Here is a 16,719-nt window from a genome sequence, read left to right as displayed (position 1 = left end):
CAACCATCATGGCTATGTTCAGGAATGGAGAATATATTCAGAAATCAAGGAAATTATGAAAAAGAATTTTCCTGGTCCTTAATTTTCAGTGGGCTACAAAAATCAGAATCCTCAGCCTATATGTTTGCATTTTTCATGTGACATGCTCTAAAAAAATTAATTGCAAATAAAAATCATGCCCTGACCCTCTGTCTTCCTAGGTCAGACTCCAGGTAGTAAAGACACCCAGAAATGATCAGGTTGTTCCTCTGAAAATCTGGCCCTCAGGAAAGCAGCTTGCTTATAAACAGGACTGCATGCAGAAACAGAAATGGTGCCTTTTGTGTTCAGCAGCAGCAGACCTGTTCAATAAACTAATGGAGAAATTGCTATTTTTCTGTCTGTGTTTCTTGTGTGAAGCATGCAACTGAAGGCTTTGGATGAAAGCCAAGTCTTTAAATAGCACTGGCCAACAGCAGAAATCCAAAGCAGTGGATAGTAAACTCAGATTAACAGAAAGAAAAACTATCCCCATTTTCATGGCATTGCTCTTATGTGCCTGGCTGGAGCTCACCCCTTTGCCTTGCCCCAGAGGATTCTGAAGTCAATTTCTATCCTGCTGATTAGGGGTCCCCCCACAGCACTGGGCACCACGAGCACATCACACCCTGCATGCTCTCACCCAGTGTATGCAACACCCACTCTCCCCAAAAGCAGCTTCTTCCAGGATGTTCAGCACAAACCTGCCTGTGAATAGTGAGAAAATGCACCAAAAAGATGATCAGAATAATTTGCATATATTTGATGTTCAGCATAGTGCATCTGTTGCATGGTTTCCATATTCATGCTGTTCTCAGAGGAGAATCATTTGCTTTGTGCTATAAGAGCTACACCCCCACGCCTCCCTGATTTCTCTGCATTCACTCGCTCCCATACGTATTAATTTTTTCAGTGGGATTTCTTCCTGGTTTCCTATGCCCATAGAGTAGTAATGATTTGTTCTATGAAGCCTTGCAGTAGGTGCATAAACATTACTGGCCTCATTTCATGGAGAATCTGAGACAGGAGGGTTATGCACAGACGGCCATCTGTAAGCACCAGTTTTGACACACAGGAATTTCTCTGTTGCCTCACAGGTGTGTACTGTGTTCCCACCCATGCTCCTGAGCTTTTCAAAACTGAAGAATAGCATGACCTTTTAGGAAAAACAAGCCCAGACCTAACAGGCACTGTGTGCACCACAGTGGTTGTTATTTACAGCAGAAAAATATGTGTGCTCAACTTTGGATATGCATAAATGTGTTTTTTAAGTCCTAATGCACTTTGCTCATACACATGTACATGTTTGGGGGCTCGGGTATTAACGTGTGGCAGGACATCCCAGACAGGAAATTTGCTGTGATTTTTAATGATGAGCCACAGCTGCAGGAACACAGGACTAGACCACATTGCAGAACCACTTAAAAATGAGAGTCACAGAGGGGGCCTGTGGCCCTACTAAAGCATGCAGAGGGTGGATGTGATTTCTTGGCACTGCTGAAACAAGGCAGCCTGACCTCACATCACCTCTGTAATCCTTCGCTTACTCAGGGATATCCAACACTGCCTTGGCTGGGCATTTGAGCACAGTCATTAAACAGTAAGGAAGTTGGTGGCAGCTAAACCACCTGTCACATGTAAGGAAGGTTTTGCTTGCTCTTTGAAATGTCAAAACCAGGTCAGAACTGTAAGACAGCAGGATCAGATGAGGAGAAATCCTCAGGGCAGCAGCTAATGCAATTGGCATAGCTGGGAGCTGGTGAGGCAGAATGGGCAGCAGTCCTCCCTCACCTCAGCATGGCCCCACAAGTTTGCCAAGGGTTATTTCAGGGCAGAGGAACAGACAGATGATTCCCTAGCCTCCTTACAACTTTCTTTCCCCCTCAGTGTTTCTAGAAATGTTCTCCCCTAAGGCTGCATATGATTGACAAGCTAAGAAAGGACATTTAAGGATACAGAGACTTCAAACTTCTTCCTGAAAAACATACAAATCTATGCAGAGGAAGGCAACATCTCAGTGTTAAATTTCCTGACCTCCAGCAGTCCTTGGCTGTAGGGTTTCTTTCTGAGCCAGAAGTGCTTAGTAGCCTTTTCTGCAAGCTTGTAAAATTGCTTTTACAATAATCTAAACTTTTGGCATCCACAGCATCCTCAAGCACTAAGTTTCACAGGGTAACTATACACAGGGTGTTAAAAGGAGCCATCTTTTGACTCTTCTGAACTTATCACCTCATCATTTTCTTGATGTTCCCGTATTTCCTGTCTGCTGAGACAGTGAATAGTTAGTTGGTCTCTTCTAATTTTCTCAGCTCTGCTCTTGATTTCAAAGATTGCCATCACACTCACCACCCCAGATATCTATTTTTCAAGTTAGTGTGTCCTATTGCAGATAATATTTTGCTCCTTGCCTCTCTTCTTGGTACTGGTCCCACTTTTATCATACATTTTTGACACTGTGAGGCCAGGCCTGCACATGGCACTTGACATTTGGGCATCCAGCAGTTACACACAAAAGTGTGTGTGTATGTGTGTGTGTGTGTGTGTGTGTGTGTGTGTGTGTGTACAGACATATGGCAGGGATGTTTCTGCTTTCATTCTCTATTTCCTTCTTAAAATTTCATTAACAGTTTAGTCTTGTGATCAGCACTGAGAGAGGCTCTTATGTTTTCACAGATGTATCTGTAATCGCTTCAGGCAACTCTGTCCTGAATTGTATTCATTAGCTCAACTGCTTTTTTTATGTAAAACTCCTGAAGAAATGCATGAGATGAGCTGGTTCTTCCATTTTTCCTCTCTGTGTACAGCATCATAGCTGTGGAGAGAGATTTCCATGTGCCCACTGACCCAGTGAAAGAACCAAACAGCGAGGAATACCCTGGTTCATCCTGTGTGAAAGTACTCACAAATAATATAATTGGGCTTTTTTAAGAAATACAGAAATTTATTTCTGTATTATTCTTCACAGCCAAGTGTCTGTGTAGAATGGGGCACATTGAGCTCCATAAAGATCTGAGGATCAGACAGACCTCTAAATCCACATTAATGCAGGTTGTGATGCATCCTATACTTGTAACACTCACAGGGGAATGGTAGAACCCAGCCCCTGCTCAGTAAGCATTTCTGTTTGTTCTGCAGAGGACTATGGAAATCTCCAGCACCAGGAAATCTGAAGAACAAGGTAAGCAAACATCTCCCCAGAGAAGTGCATGTTTAACTGATCCCTCTGATGAAAGAAGACTTGCTGACTGAACTGTCAAGGTCCTTTTCTACCCTTATCTTGAAGTGCCTCAGATTATCAGCCATCTCACAGATAGACAAGCAGATCAGTCCCTATTTCCCCAGAGCATATTTGTGGATAGAATCTGCAAACACCTTCTTCTCTCATCCTTCTCTTAAAATTCCCCAATTTTGGGTAGCTCCTACAGTGCTGCCATACCTTTCTGAAACAATAGAGCAAATCAAAATCGCTCAGAAGCTGGGAGATACCTCCTAAGTGTCCAATACATCCTTTGTCACCCAGGTGACAAAGGATGTATTGCAGAAAGGAGGAATGTAATGGACACTAAATTCTTAACAGAAAGTAATAAATATCTGTCTTGAGATGTTTGAAAATGACAGCAACTTTGTATTTCCAGCTGACATGTGTTACGACCTCAAGTTACTGGATTGCCATTTGAGAAGCTGTTTTCCAAAATGGAATCTTTTAGTCCCGTTGCCTGCTGTCCCCTACAGTATTTTAAAGTGATGCTTTGTGAGACCAAGAAGTTCAACTACCCATTTCCTCATAATGGATATTAAATCCTGCCATTTTCCTGGTGCATCTGCAGCAAAGTTTGCTTTCTAAATGTGACTGTGTTACCCGCTGGTAGTGTCAGAATTCCACGGATAACACCATTAACATGTTGAGTGCTCTGATGATTATTTCCCTATTGACAAGACTGAGAGCTCACTCTGTGTAATAATGGCCTAAAAAGCACATAGGGATGGATTAAAATGGCAGAACTCAATTTCAGGCTTCATAAGATTTCTGAAGCAAATGCCATTTTGAAAAATGGCAACTGAGTGAGTTTAGCATGGCAGGATTAGCCCCTAGAATGGTTAAGAACTCAACAGACCCCAGCTCATTATGAGTGGATGCTAATTATCTGGAGTGAATGGTATCTGTGTGCAGCATCCAGCTGGCCGGGAGCCCAGAGCGGCTGCATCAGTTACAGGTCCGAGATCGAATTTTACTTGTGCTGGTCCTGGGGCATTTCAGGTGACATTGGAACGGTACCAACAGCAGTGGGAAAAGCTCTGGCCTCCTACCAAGGTGAGCAGAGCCCTGATTACCATCCACCGGCTCCTGTTCCGCCATCTAGTGGGGTGTCTCCACATGGCACAGGCGTTCAGAAAGCCTTGAGGCTGGCACAAAAATAGAGAGCTCGCAGGAGCATGTCTTTGAGTCCTCTCAACAGGGATCACTAAATTAACTGAAGATGTCCTCAGGGTGAAGAACTGGGCAGAGATGTGTGCCTTAAAAGCAATGGCTAACTTTGAAGTGGTGCCTGTGTGTAGAACTTGTAACCTTGACTCACGTTGCATAAAACCAGCTCCACGGATGAGCCGCCCTGCTGGGACTCTGTTCCCCAAGGCTCAGCATCTGTTTGTGCTCAGGCCCATCCTGGCCTGGCTGGGGCACCCTGGGACTAAGCCCTGGCTTGGGAGGACACTTCCCCTGCCTGCAGTTCCAGCTCCCCTTTCCTTACGTAGCCAGCCCGGCTGCTCCATGAGAAGTAAGCTTGAGCTCTCTTAAGAAATGGATCTACTCATGAGTTATCTCTGCTGTGGAGAATAAACAGGACAAATTCCATTCCCATTCTTTGCAAAACAATTGAACCAGCCAGGCATACACTGATGTTTTTTTGGTTTTTTGGTGGATGACTTTATAAAACATCCACTCTGCTGTAAGAGAGGATATGTCTGCAGAGAGACATCCAGTTTTACTGCCCATGGACTAAGGAGAGTCCCATCACAAGAAATTAGATCCCTTTGTCTTAGGTTTGGCACGGAAGGAACCCTTTCTGCAGCATATCTCTAGTCTAAGGATTGTACCACACTTTATTTAAATAGGACTAAAATAGGGACTTACTAGGATTAAAACTCTGGGCTCTGCAGAACCTGAATGCTTCTCCTTCTGTGTATATGTGATTTCCATGCAGATCCATCTTGCCATGCAGGGCAATATTCCTCTCTCACAATGACCCTTTTCAAACCTTCTTGTTCATTCTGAATAGAGATTTGAGGATATTAATTTTACCCTGATTGTGCAACCACTCTAAACAGGTATAAATGACAGCACATCTAAGAATGACTTGGTGATGAATAGGGCTAAAAAGAACCTAGAGACAGGCAGAATCAGCCATTATTTGTGTCAATAACAACAGATCTAACATGCTTTCTGATCTCTCATGAGCAGGTTTCTAGCTTATTCTCAAAAACTTGCCAAGACAGAGAACTAGGTAGACAGCCTATTCTTTGCTTCTCTATTGGCTGTACTGGAAAGCATTTCCAATGGCTAACCTAAATCTTCCTCGCAGAATAAACAAACTGATTCATTTTCCTCCTACTCATTTCCTCTGCTCTTGTGAACCCTTGCTGATCAGTCCATACCTTTTTCCAAGTGTGTTGCTAAAGCAGTGCTCCAGGAAACACCAGCACCACCAAACAGCCCCTCATATCCACGACAGCACCAGTTTCTTACATATAACATCACCACTTATTTACTCCAATACGGTGTGGGCTTTTCTCAGAACAGGTGAAATAGGCATTAGGATTTTTTTTTCCACTGGTCAAGCATCAGAACAGACTGCCCAGGGATGTAGTTGAGTCACCATCCCTGGAAGTATTTAAAAGACAAGTAGATGTAGCACTCGGGGACATGGTTTAGTGATGCACTTGATAGTGCTGGGTTAATGATTGGACTCAATGATCTCAGAGGCCTTTTTGAAATCAAGTGTTTCTATGACTCTATGATTCCGGTTCAGCTTTGGATCCACCAGTATCCTAGATCTTTAACATGCCCAGTTCTCTGTCCTGTGTCCATGGCTGATCATTTCTGCTCTGCACTCACAAGCATGACATCAGAGCACCCATATAGAGCACATCATCATCTCAGCATTCCCTGGCATTTGCCAGCAGCAGAAGCCTACAACAGAGCAGAGGACCAGGGCCAGGATAAGGCAGCACTTCCCCTATGCACTCTTTGAGTTTCTAGTAATGTGTGGCTCAGAGCTTTTTGAACATTATGCTGCATCTTTGTGTTCAAAAGCCGTTGGTAGATTTTCCTTTTAGCAAACGTTTAACTGCTCATGGATGGGCTGGCCTTGTCCAAATGCCTTCTAACAATTCAGGCCACTTTTCCAATGTGTCAAAATCACTTTTTAATTCCAATCTTAATCTCCAATACACTTGTAGTCCTTCCCATTGTAACGTTACTGCCACTTTAATGAATGCACTCTCTATTCCATCACTGAGCACATCAGTGGGACACACTGGCAGCAGACCTGAGGATCAGGTGCAGGCATTTCCACCACAGCCCTTTCAGTCACCTGGATGCTTATACAGTTAATAAGTATAAAATTGCGGGTGGGCAGCACCTTCCTTCATAGTTCTTAACTTGGGAATCGCAGTCCTGTTTTTCCTAAACACGCAGCAGCTGCAGGGCGGGCTGACAGCCTCACAGCCCCCAGGGCAGGGTCCGGGTGAGCTGGCCTGGTGCAAGCAGTGCCACAGATAAAAGGGTTTGTGGCTGCGCAGTGACCTCTGCGTCTGTCCGCAGAAGTGCAGCAGCCAGCGAGAGGAACAGTAAATACTGAAAATGCCCAGGTAAGAACACCTGCAATTGTTCTGAGCGCAAGAGGGGCTGTTGCTCAACCAAAGATCTTCCTTGCATTCTAAAAAGTGATGCCTTTTTATGGAATACCTTAATCCATCTAGTGCAGTCTAATATGGTCTATCATTTGTGAATAGATCTGAGCTGATAAACTGCACTAAAGATCAAAGCTCAACTCTTTCAAATATTAATCTTGGGATTTGGGATTCTGGCTTAGTACACTGCCAGTGTAAATCTAAATTATGAATTTTGGCTCGAGATCCAAAACAGTTGAAGGATTGCCAAGCACTGGAAGACTGACAATATTCATAACATAAACTCACCTGAAAGAATCAAACTGATGGTCTGGCTTTGTAAGATCAATTCCCAATTAATAAGAGAGGGTAACAAACAGTGATCAAATCTTTATTGGCTGGAAATGCTCCGGGGAAAGGACTTGAAGGAAACCAGTTAAAAGCTGCAGTTTCCACCTGTGTGTGTTGAAACAGGGTCTACAAAGTCACAGCTCTTTGATACAGTCCTACATTCCAGACAGATTTGTGAAGATATGAGCTGATCACATGCATCCAGCCTTTGTGCTGGGAGATGCACTGGGCACAGACTGTCCTGCCAGCCTCTCTGCAGCACCAGGGCTTGCTCCGCCCTTTAATCCTCATTTTCCTAGTTTCCTTCTACCAGCAGATGATATATATATATATATATATGCACTTAGGGTCCTCTCCCCCACACCCAGCAAATGATGTAAAACATCACCATTTTATGTGAATTTAACAGCTTTTTACGGAGGTTAGACTGGTGCCATCCCTTATGTCATAGCCCAGTATCACCTCTCTTCCTTCAGACTCACCTCTGCTTTATTTTCACTGATTGCACCCTGCAGGGAAGTTAGCTGAAGGCAGGATCCCCTCCCTTTTCTTACAGCTCAGTGGGAGTTGCCACAATGGGCTGAAAATGTAGTGTTTATTTAGGGACAGGATGGTGTAGTATCAGCTGTCACCCGGCACTTCAATGCAAGACACAATTAGTTGAGCACAGCCATATCCAATCGCTAATACTCGATGGAAGCAATACTGCAGTAATTCACAACTGTCTGAGGTGTGGCTTTCCATGAGAAAGGCTTCTTGTGAGACTCTGCAGACAGCTGCCAGAAAATCCTCCTCAGATATAGTTAGAAGACTCCTATAAACCCACAGGATTCCATCAGTCCTTCTGGATTTACACAACACCAAAGGTGAGGTGCACTATCAGGAAAGCTTCTCACATCATTTTGGTTGTCAATCGGCAACTAAAAAGGCGGAGGGAGGGATACAGTGGATTCACTGAAATGTGAATCCAACTCTGGCTGGATGTGAGAAGTGCTTGAAGAGGCTGCCTGGACAGAAAGCAGGTGAGGAACACTAAGGTTTTCTCAAATGTCACTGGTTTCTGGAAAAAAAAAAAAAGGGAGGGAAAAAAGCATTTTCAAATCTATTTCACAAAGTATCAGCACATAACATAATTCTGTGTTAATATGGGATCACAGGAAAATTTCAGCAGTGGTACCTCAGTGAAGCCTATGCCAATTAAAACACTGCCAACTTCAGCTTGATACTGATTTAACTCCACATCAAACTGGCATTCACACAGGAGCCTTGACCCATTTAACAGACGCATTTTGAAATGACATCTCACATGTTACACCTGCAACTCTTAATGCAGACCTACAGGCAAGGCAAAGCAACCTGAAGATCCATCTACCTTCACACTGTGCTAAAGGCTGTCTACCCTGACTTCAGCAAGTTGAGTCAACTGATGAATTTGTAAGAGGTTTCTGGACTACTCAGAAATATCCACTTTTCTAGAACAGTCTCTTGAAAGTAAAACCAAATTGAAGCACACCTACTAACTGGATGTTTTTAGCTGCATATTACACTACATAGAAGGAGCCAAATGTTCCCCTGTCACTCAACACACTGCTAAAGATGTAAGTTGCTCTTTTTTTACTGTGGTTTGTAAAAGAGGGGCTATCTTTTATCAGGCCAGCTGCCACTGAAAAAGAAACAGGAAAAGCTTTTGGGAAGAAGCCCCTTCTTCAGGCCCAAAATAGCAGCAGTCTTGAAGGTGAAAACCAGCAGAGAACGACTTATAAATTTAATTAGATTATGTAAGAAGCTAGACCATCTTAAAAAAAAAAAAAAAAAGGCCACTGATATCTGGAGCAAAGGAAGGAAGAGCAGGGAAGGAGGAGATAAAAAGGGAGTTCCACTGGCACACACAAAGAAAGCAATGAGCAATTCACTGCCTAAGGAAGGTGAGGGACAGGGAATTGTGTCCTGTGCCCTGATGTCTCTGCCAAGTCCAGGATCATTAGCAGCATTAAGTGTTTCAGGTCCCATGATGTCTTTTGAAGGTATTTTATCAATGTCTCTTAAGAATCAGAGTTCAAGTGAGGTCTAGATTTGTTTTAGCTGTGACAGGCTGCTGCAGGAAAGTATGTCCAAAGGGGGAAAAAGAGTTTTAGGCATAACTGCCCTTCCATCTTTCATCTCGACCTTGACTACTGGGCTAAATCTCACTTATCCTTAGAAAAATAAGAGAAATACACCTGCCCCAGCCAGCACTATCGCGAGTGCGTAAGCAGTGCCCCTGAACATACCCAACTCAATTTCACTGGGGGAGTAATAACAGAAAGAGTCCAACAGCTTCCTAATTATTTCCCTATAAATGTTTTGAAAACATCACTTATTTGGAGGAGGTTCACCACCCGGGAGAGCAAATGTATGTCCATGTACACCCAGTAGGGCGAATGGCTTTCTGTGTCCCTGTGTCACAGCCCTTGCAAGGTCCAGAGCCCCTCAGCAGCTGGAAGTGGCCAGGACAGCTCACACAGACACACCCCATCGGGCTGCCCAAGGAGGGGACACCCTGGCTGTGGTGGGACACGGGCAGCAGTGCTTCCCCGGGGTGCTTGGGAAAAGCTGGGCACACTTCTCCTTGGAAAGTCAGTGTGTGGATTTATCAGGCTGCCTGTGTTAAACTAGAGGCTAGTCTGGAAAATGGGAGTGCCAAGACGCTTCCTAATACAACACAAGGAAAAGAGAGTGGATATACATTTAAAACCAAACAAAAAACCCCAAAAAACCAAAAACAAAACAAAACAAAAAAAAACCAAAACCAAACAAACAAAAAACCCAACAAAAAACCAAAAAAAAAAAAAAAAAAGAGGAAGAAGAAAAGATGGATCGATGTGCCCCAAAGCTGTACCATCTTGCAGCAACCGGCAAAAAAGAAAGTGAAAATGTGATCATCCCAGCTCGGTGACTCTGAGCAATGAGAAAAGAGCCAGTGATCTCACATCCCAGACACCTCATAAGAAGTTAGACAAAAAGAAAAATGTTACCGAGAGCTTAAAAGATTAGGGGAAAGAGGAAAATTGGTGTTGAAACCCATGAAATGCAACCGCAGGCAATGAGGGAGAGGCACCAGCCCCGCTCTGGCGCGGGCAGGACTGGTTGCTCTCCAGAGGTCCCGTCCCTCTCACTCGGGAAGGATGAAATCCTGCTGCCCGTTTTGCAAACTGAATCCGAGCAGAGCCCTGGCAGCCAGGAGGGCCAGCCCTGTCCTGGGGGCATCAGGCACAGCATCACCAGCCGGGCCAGGGAGGGGATTGTCCCGCTCTGCTCTGGGCTGTGGCTGCCCCTCATCGAGTGCTGGGGGCAGTTCTGGGCGCCACAACGCAAGGAAGACATGGAGCTGTTAGAGCGTCCGAAGGAGGGCGGTGACGATGGCACAGGGCCGTGAGGGAAGCCGTGTTGATGCCGGCGGAGGCGGAGGGCCGGCCCCGCGCAGTGCCGGCTCCCTGAGGCGGCGCCGCTGCCCCGGCCTGCGCTGAGCGAGCCCCGCGCTCGCGCCCCCCGCGCGCGGCCGTTCCGGGCGCGGCCGCGCGGGGGCGCCGCTGGCGGAGGGGCGGGGCGGCGCTCAGCGCGCGTGCGCGGTGACGCGCGGGGCCGTGCCCGCTATATGAGCCCCGGCCGGCGCTGACTCGGCCCTTTCCGCCCCGCTCCCGCCCCGCGCCCGGGTCGCTGCGCTGAGACCCCGCGCCCCCGCCGCCCCCCGCCGCCGCCATGATCATCTACCGGGACTGCATCAGCCGTAAGGCCGCGGGGGGGGCGGCGCGGCCGGGAGGGACGGCCGGGCTGGCGGGCGGAGCGGGGGGGGAAGCGCGGCCCGGGCCCGAGCGCTGGGCCCGGCGGTGCCGGCGCGCATGTGCGGGGCCGGGCGGGGGGGCGCGGGGGCCGGGGGCGGGAGCGGTGGGGGAAGGTGGGGGCTGCCGGAGGCTGACGCGGCCCGGTGTGTATGTGTGCTTGTCTGTGCCCGCAGAGGATGAGATGTTCTCGGACATCTACAAGATCCGGGAGGTGGCGGACGGCCTGTGCCTGGAAGTGGAGGGGAAGGTGAGTGCGCGCCCGCCCCGAAGCAGGGAGGGAGGAAGGGTTGCCGCGGTGACTCACGGCCGGTGGGGAGTGGGGTGGCGTCCCTGCCAAGGGCCCGAGCAGGGAAAAAGAGAAGGGAAGACTCACCTTGGCCCAGTGCCCCGAGCTGCCGTAGATGGTGCCCGAGAGAGGCTGGGTCAGCCAGGCTGGAGTGTAATGGGGCTTCGGTTGTGCACCGTGGGCGAGTCGTGCTTGGGAGTCATAGAGCCATAGAACGCTTTGGGTTGGAATAGACCTTGAAGATCAGCTAGTTCTAACCTCCCTGCCATGGGCAGGGACACCTTCCACTAGACCAGGTTGCTCAAAGCCCCATCCAGCCTAGCCTTGAACACTTCCAGAGATAGGGCATCCACAGCTTCTCTGGGCAACCTTTGCCAGTGCTTCCCACATAAAGAATTTCTTCTTAATATGTAATCTAAACCTACTGTCTTTCAATTAGAATCCATTCCCCCTTTTCCTGTCACTGGGAAGTTAGTGCTCAAGCTGCAGCCAGGTCCCTTGCACTGAGCTGTATGTCTCGAGTTGTGCCCTGCTGTCAGGTCATAGGTGTGTAAGAGCAGTAGTGCTAAGGTTTTTTGCAGAGCCGTTAAGTTTTTTGATGTCTCTAAATCTAGATGGTCACCAGGACAGAGGGTCAAATTGATGACTCTCTAATTGGTGGCAATGCCTCTGCTGAAGGTCCTGAGGGAGATGGAACAGAAGCCACGGTCATAACTGGTGTTGACATAGTAATTAACCACCACCTTCAGGAGACCAGCTTCACAAAAGAATCCTACAAGAAGTACATCAAGGATTACATGAAAGCGTAAGTGTTGGCAGGTTTTTCCTCTCAGTTGGATTGCAGTGGTTTTGTGTGCTTGAGATTGTAAAAACAGCATTGGATTTACTCGTGTTAGGTGTTCATCCTGATACAGGTGTGAAACTGGCTGTGAACTTCAGTAAGGTCTTAATGCTTGGCAGAAGTGGAGCTCACAAGAATGGGGGATGGAATATCTATGTTTATTTTGGCTGAGGTGGAGGACCTGATCATGTGCTTTGGATCTTATTTGTAGCCTTGCTGTTTTCTGTTTCTCCATGCCAGACCTTCATGTGGAAGGGACTGAAGTTGTAAAGAAAAGCTTCTGACACTTTTCTAGAGTGACAATGTAAACAGCTAAAAAAAGTGTGTGAATGGGTCTTTTTGCTAGTTCATGGTGTAATACCTGTTGTTTGATGTTCAGTGGGGTCAGTACTGAAAGTGAAAAAGCTTTGTGACGTGGTGGGTGATACTCCTGGTGCTGTGGAAAGGGCTTGCTGATTTTTGCCTATTACTAGCCTGGTTGTAAAATGACCTTGGTAGGAGTGGCAGGTACTGTTCTGTGATTTCACTTGAAAAACTAAGTTAAAATCTGGGGGCTTTGAGAGGAAGTGGGGGGAAAGGCAGCAAAATCTAAGTTTGACAGGTTTATGGGTGTAGTCTTTCTGCTATGACATCCTGCCAGACAGTGAAGATACTAAGCTAGAACGTGTTTTCAGAGCATTTTTACTTTCTCCTTCCAGAATCAAAGCCAGACTTGAGGAACACAAGCCAGAGAGAGTAAAGCCTTTCATGACTGGGGCTGCAGAACAAATCAAACACATCCTTGCCAACTTCAAAAACTACCAGGTAAGTTATGTCTCCTTACAGCAGTATTGATAAGCTGTGATTGGTTCATCTGCTGAACAGCTTGTTGAGAATTTTGAGGGCTCCTGTTGTGGGCCTGCTATAACCTGACCATCTCTGAGAGCATTAGGGGCCTGAGAGTCAGGGAGGAGAAACAGCCAAAGACTGTTGGATGTTTGGGGACCTCGTTCCAGCTGGTAATGCTGGTAGTTACCTGCATTTGTTGTTGTGGTGATTCAGGGACTGTGCAGTTAGTCTTGGATCACTTTGGCCCCTGCCGTCTCTTGCTCAGTTCATAGCAGCATGATAAAATTACTGAATCACAGAAGGCTTTGGGTTGAAAAGTGTTATCTGGTTCCAATTCCCTGCCATGGGCAGGGACACCTTCCACTAGACCTGGTTGTTCAGAGTCCCATCCAGCCTGGCTTCAGACACTTCCAGGGATGGGGCATCCACAGCTTCTGTGGTCAGTCTGTGCCAGTGTCTCACCAGCAGCACAGTAAATAATGTCTTCCTAATATGTAATCTAAATCTGTCCTCTTCGGAGTTTCAAAGTCATTCCCTGTTGTCCTATTGCAATGTGCCCTGTCAAAGTCCCTCTCCAGACTTTTTGTAGCCCCTGTTATGTATTGGATGCTGTAAGGTCTCCCTGGAGCCTCTGGGGGTGAACAGTCCCAATTTCCTCAGTTGGTCCTCATGGGAGAGGTGCTCCAGACCTACCTAGGCTTGGTCCAGCAGGTCCACATCCTTCTTGTGTTGGGATCCCAGCTCCAGCGCTGGATGCAGGTCTCCAGGTGAGGTCTCAGCAGAGCAGAGGATCAAAATCATATCCCTGGACCTGCTGGTCACTCCTCTTTTGATGTTTGGGTTTCTGGGCTGCAAGCTCACAGTGCTGGATTACAAGGACTTATTTGTCATCCAAGGCCCCAAGCCTTTCTGCTGAGAGCTGCTGTCAATCCATTCCCAAGCCCTGCAGGTCTCTGTGCTTGGGCTTGCCCTGACCTGGGTATATGGCATTGCACTTGGCCTGTTGAGCATTACAAGGTTCCCATGGACCAACCTCTCCAGCCTGTCAGGGTCCCTCTGGATGGCATCCCTTTCTTGTCATGTGTCAGCCATGGTGGCAGTAAGATGGACAAGCTGCAGAGAAGGAAAATCCCTGTGGCTGGTCAGGGAGACTTTTAAACTGAGCTTGGTGATGTTGCATTGTTTATACAAAGCTATTTTATAAAAAGGCATTTTCTCCTGGCATTAGCCAATTAAATGTCTTAGAGACGCATTCCTCTGCAGTTCTTTGTAGGGGAGAACATGAATCCAGATGGAATGGTGGCTCTCCTGGATTTCCGTGAGGACGGTGTGACCCCATATATGATTTTCTTTAAGGACGGCTTAGAAATCGAGAAATGTGTAAGTACAGAACCGGGTTAATGTGTCTAAGTACATGGTGAGCTCCTTCGTGTCTTGTTTTCCTGTACCCCTGTTGAAGTTGAACAGTAGCTGCCAGTTTGAAAACTTTTAAGTATTGTGTAAGTACAGCCTGATTGGTGCTTTTGTATTATACAAAGTGCCTGAAACTTTCTTTGAGTACTATTCAGTTGTACTAAAAGGGGATGTAGTAGTATCACTGCTGTGATTCATGGTGACTTAATGGCCAGGAAATGCAGAAGGGGTGGCCCTGGTGAAATGTGTGTAATTGGGAATGGGTTTAAACCATTAGATTAAAGAGCAGGTCCTCTGAAATGGAACACTTCTATTTTGGATCCCTTTTCTGGAGGTTGATTGTGAAGTACCTTGTGTGGTCATGTTCCATGTTCTTTCACTTAATCTGATGCCCTTATACAAGAACTGTCAGTTTAAATATTGCCCTAAATTTGGAAACGCAGTATTACTTGACCAGATTCTTAACCTTTTTCTGTCTGGAATCTCCAACTACCTGAGGTCCTGTGGGCTGCTTTAACTGCTCTCTATTGGAATGTAGTTACCACAAGACAGTATTTGGATCTCAACACTTGTGGGTTTTTGGCTTGCTTGGAGACCTGTGGAATTCACTGCAGTGTGGGATCAACAGTTGCTTTGCCCATTGTGGACTTGTGAAGTCTGTATATAGACAGCTAAATTTATCTAAAGCCTCTCACAGGCTTTCTGGTATGCAAGTCATGTAAAGATGAGCCAGATTCTGGTGTGGAGCAGTAACCCAATGAAGGGAATACTTCAGTTGGCCAGACAGACACAGCACCTCCCACAGCCTGATGGAGGGGGGATGTCTGTTCTGGCCCAGGAACCAGGTGATCACCTGGAAGGCACCTCCTGGGAGCAGAAGCTTCTGTGCATCTCCTCTGTGGGGAGGCATCCCTCTATGGGGGCACGCCTTTTACATGTGTTTGGATAACTCCACCTACTTCAAGGTGGAGTAAAAGAACAGTAGCAAGGTGTTCCCATGTGCAGTAAAACCTGCTTCAGCTTCTTGGTGCAGCTGTTTCAGGAGACAGCCAGGTACAGTGTAAGCTCTGGTTCTTGCTTAGGATGTGCTTGAGAGGAAATCTGAACCTTGGTGTGTCAAGCAGGAAGGGTTTGAAAGCGTGTTCAGCCTGGCTTGCTCAGCAGCTGGTGGCTGCCAGTTGCTCTGTATGATTGTAAAAATGATCAGCATCCTCTGATAGACCACGAGCACTTTCCCTGTTGCTCCCTGGTTTGCACTAAGATGCAAAAATAACTTCCTTGCGCTTTCTGCCTGCCTGACTGTGGCAGCCCAGATTGAATTAGGGAATACACAAACAAGTTACAGAAACTTGCTGATACTGTCATGACATTTAACTAACACTTGCTACTCTTTTTTCAGTAACAAATCAAACAGTATGGTTTTGGATCACTTGTCTTCATAGCTGGCTGCTGTTTCTTCTTCATCGGCACAACACCAGGAATCAGCAATGTCTAACTGGACTGATGTCATCTTGAGCTTTATTCACTTATTTTGACCCTGATTTGGAGTGGAGGCATTGTTTAAAAAAAAACGAAAAAACATCTATCATGTAGGTTGTCTAAAATAAAACTCATTTAAACCCATTCTAGGTGATGTCTTTTGGTCTGATGTGTCTCTCAAGGTGACTCGAAGGAGAGGTTGCACACCAGGGATTGGATGCTGTCAGTAGCACAGCTGGTGCTAGAGCACTACAACTGGACTGTTTCCAGACAGATTTCACAGTTTGCCTGTGGCATTGGAGTGCAAAAGCAAGTTGAGGTCAATAAGGCAAAGTCCAAGAAATGTCATAATGGAGTGGATCACCTTCATCTTTTGTGATTGTGCAGAGTCTTACCACTTCCAGAGATAAATTAATAATAAAAACATCCCAGAATGGAATATGTGCTACTCCAGCTGAGTGCTGGCTGAGCTGCTTTGTCAGACAAGAGTACTTGTGCCTCTGCTGAGCTGTAGTATGTCTCCAAGATCAAGGCAGGAGGCTGAATGGGAATACTGGGGAGAGAAGGTGAACTGGCTCAGTTTTCCAGCACAGCTTGGCTGTGGTACTTGGTATTTGACAGCTGTTGGGGGAGAACTAGATGATATGAACTAGAATTCAGTCAAGTTGCAGGACTTTGGCTTTTTCTGTACTTGGCTTCTTGGAGAGTGGTGTTGGAATGGCCTAGCCCTGCTTTAGACTTCCTCCAAACCAGGTGAATGCTTGTACTTGGACTTGCCTGAGTCTTTGTAACTT

The 16,719-nt window shown here is 46.5% G+C and overlaps 2 protein-coding genes, 1 long non-coding RNA gene and 1 other non-coding gene across 4 annotated transcripts in view; 3 read left to right on the top strand and 1 right to left on the bottom strand.

Annotated features, from left to right (window-relative positions):
* The window catches only part of SLC25A30 (solute carrier family 25 member 30), a 33,971-nt gene extending 21,989 nt beyond the window's left edge, over window positions 1–11,982 (bottom strand). The window contains exon 1 of the mRNA XM_064408738.1: window positions 11,452–11,982. The gene's annotated coding sequence lies outside the window, so the exon portion shown is untranslated. The remainder of the gene's footprint in view (window positions 1–11,451) is intronic.
* On the top strand, window positions 6,771–8,308 carry LOC135294005 (uncharacterized). The gene is made up of 2 exons (XR_010356118.1): window positions 6,771–6,885; window positions 7,861–8,308. It is a non-coding gene; the product is annotated as an uncharacterized LOC135294005 (long non-coding RNA).
* TPT1 (tumor protein, translationally-controlled 1) lies at window positions 10,857–16,069 on the top strand. Its single transcript, XM_064408741.1, has 6 exons — window positions 10,857–11,023; window positions 11,252–11,325; window positions 11,979–12,169; window positions 12,904–13,009; window positions 14,297–14,413; window positions 15,846–16,069. Exons 1-6 carry the CDS (start codon window positions 10,996–10,998, stop codon window positions 15,846–15,848), a joined length of 519 nt encoding a protein of 172 aa, XP_064264811.1. The 5' UTR covers window positions 10,857–10,995; the 3' UTR covers window positions 15,849–16,069.
* Window positions 15,651–15,780, top strand: LOC135295666 (small nucleolar RNA SNORA31). Its single transcript, XR_010357804.1, has one exon. It is a non-coding gene; the product is annotated as a small nucleolar RNA SNORA31 (small nucleolar RNA).
* Window positions 16,070–16,719: the final 650 nt, after the last annotated feature.

The sequence above is a fragment of the Passer domesticus genome, chromosome 2 (genome assembly GCF_036417665.1).
Source record: "Passer domesticus isolate bPasDom1 chromosome 2, bPasDom1.hap1, whole genome shotgun sequence".
NCBI lineage: Eukaryota > Metazoa > Chordata > Aves > Passeriformes > Passeridae > Passer > Passer domesticus.
The sequence above is the reverse complement of the archived record's forward strand: the minus strand, read 5'-3'. Positions and strand labels throughout refer to the sequence as shown.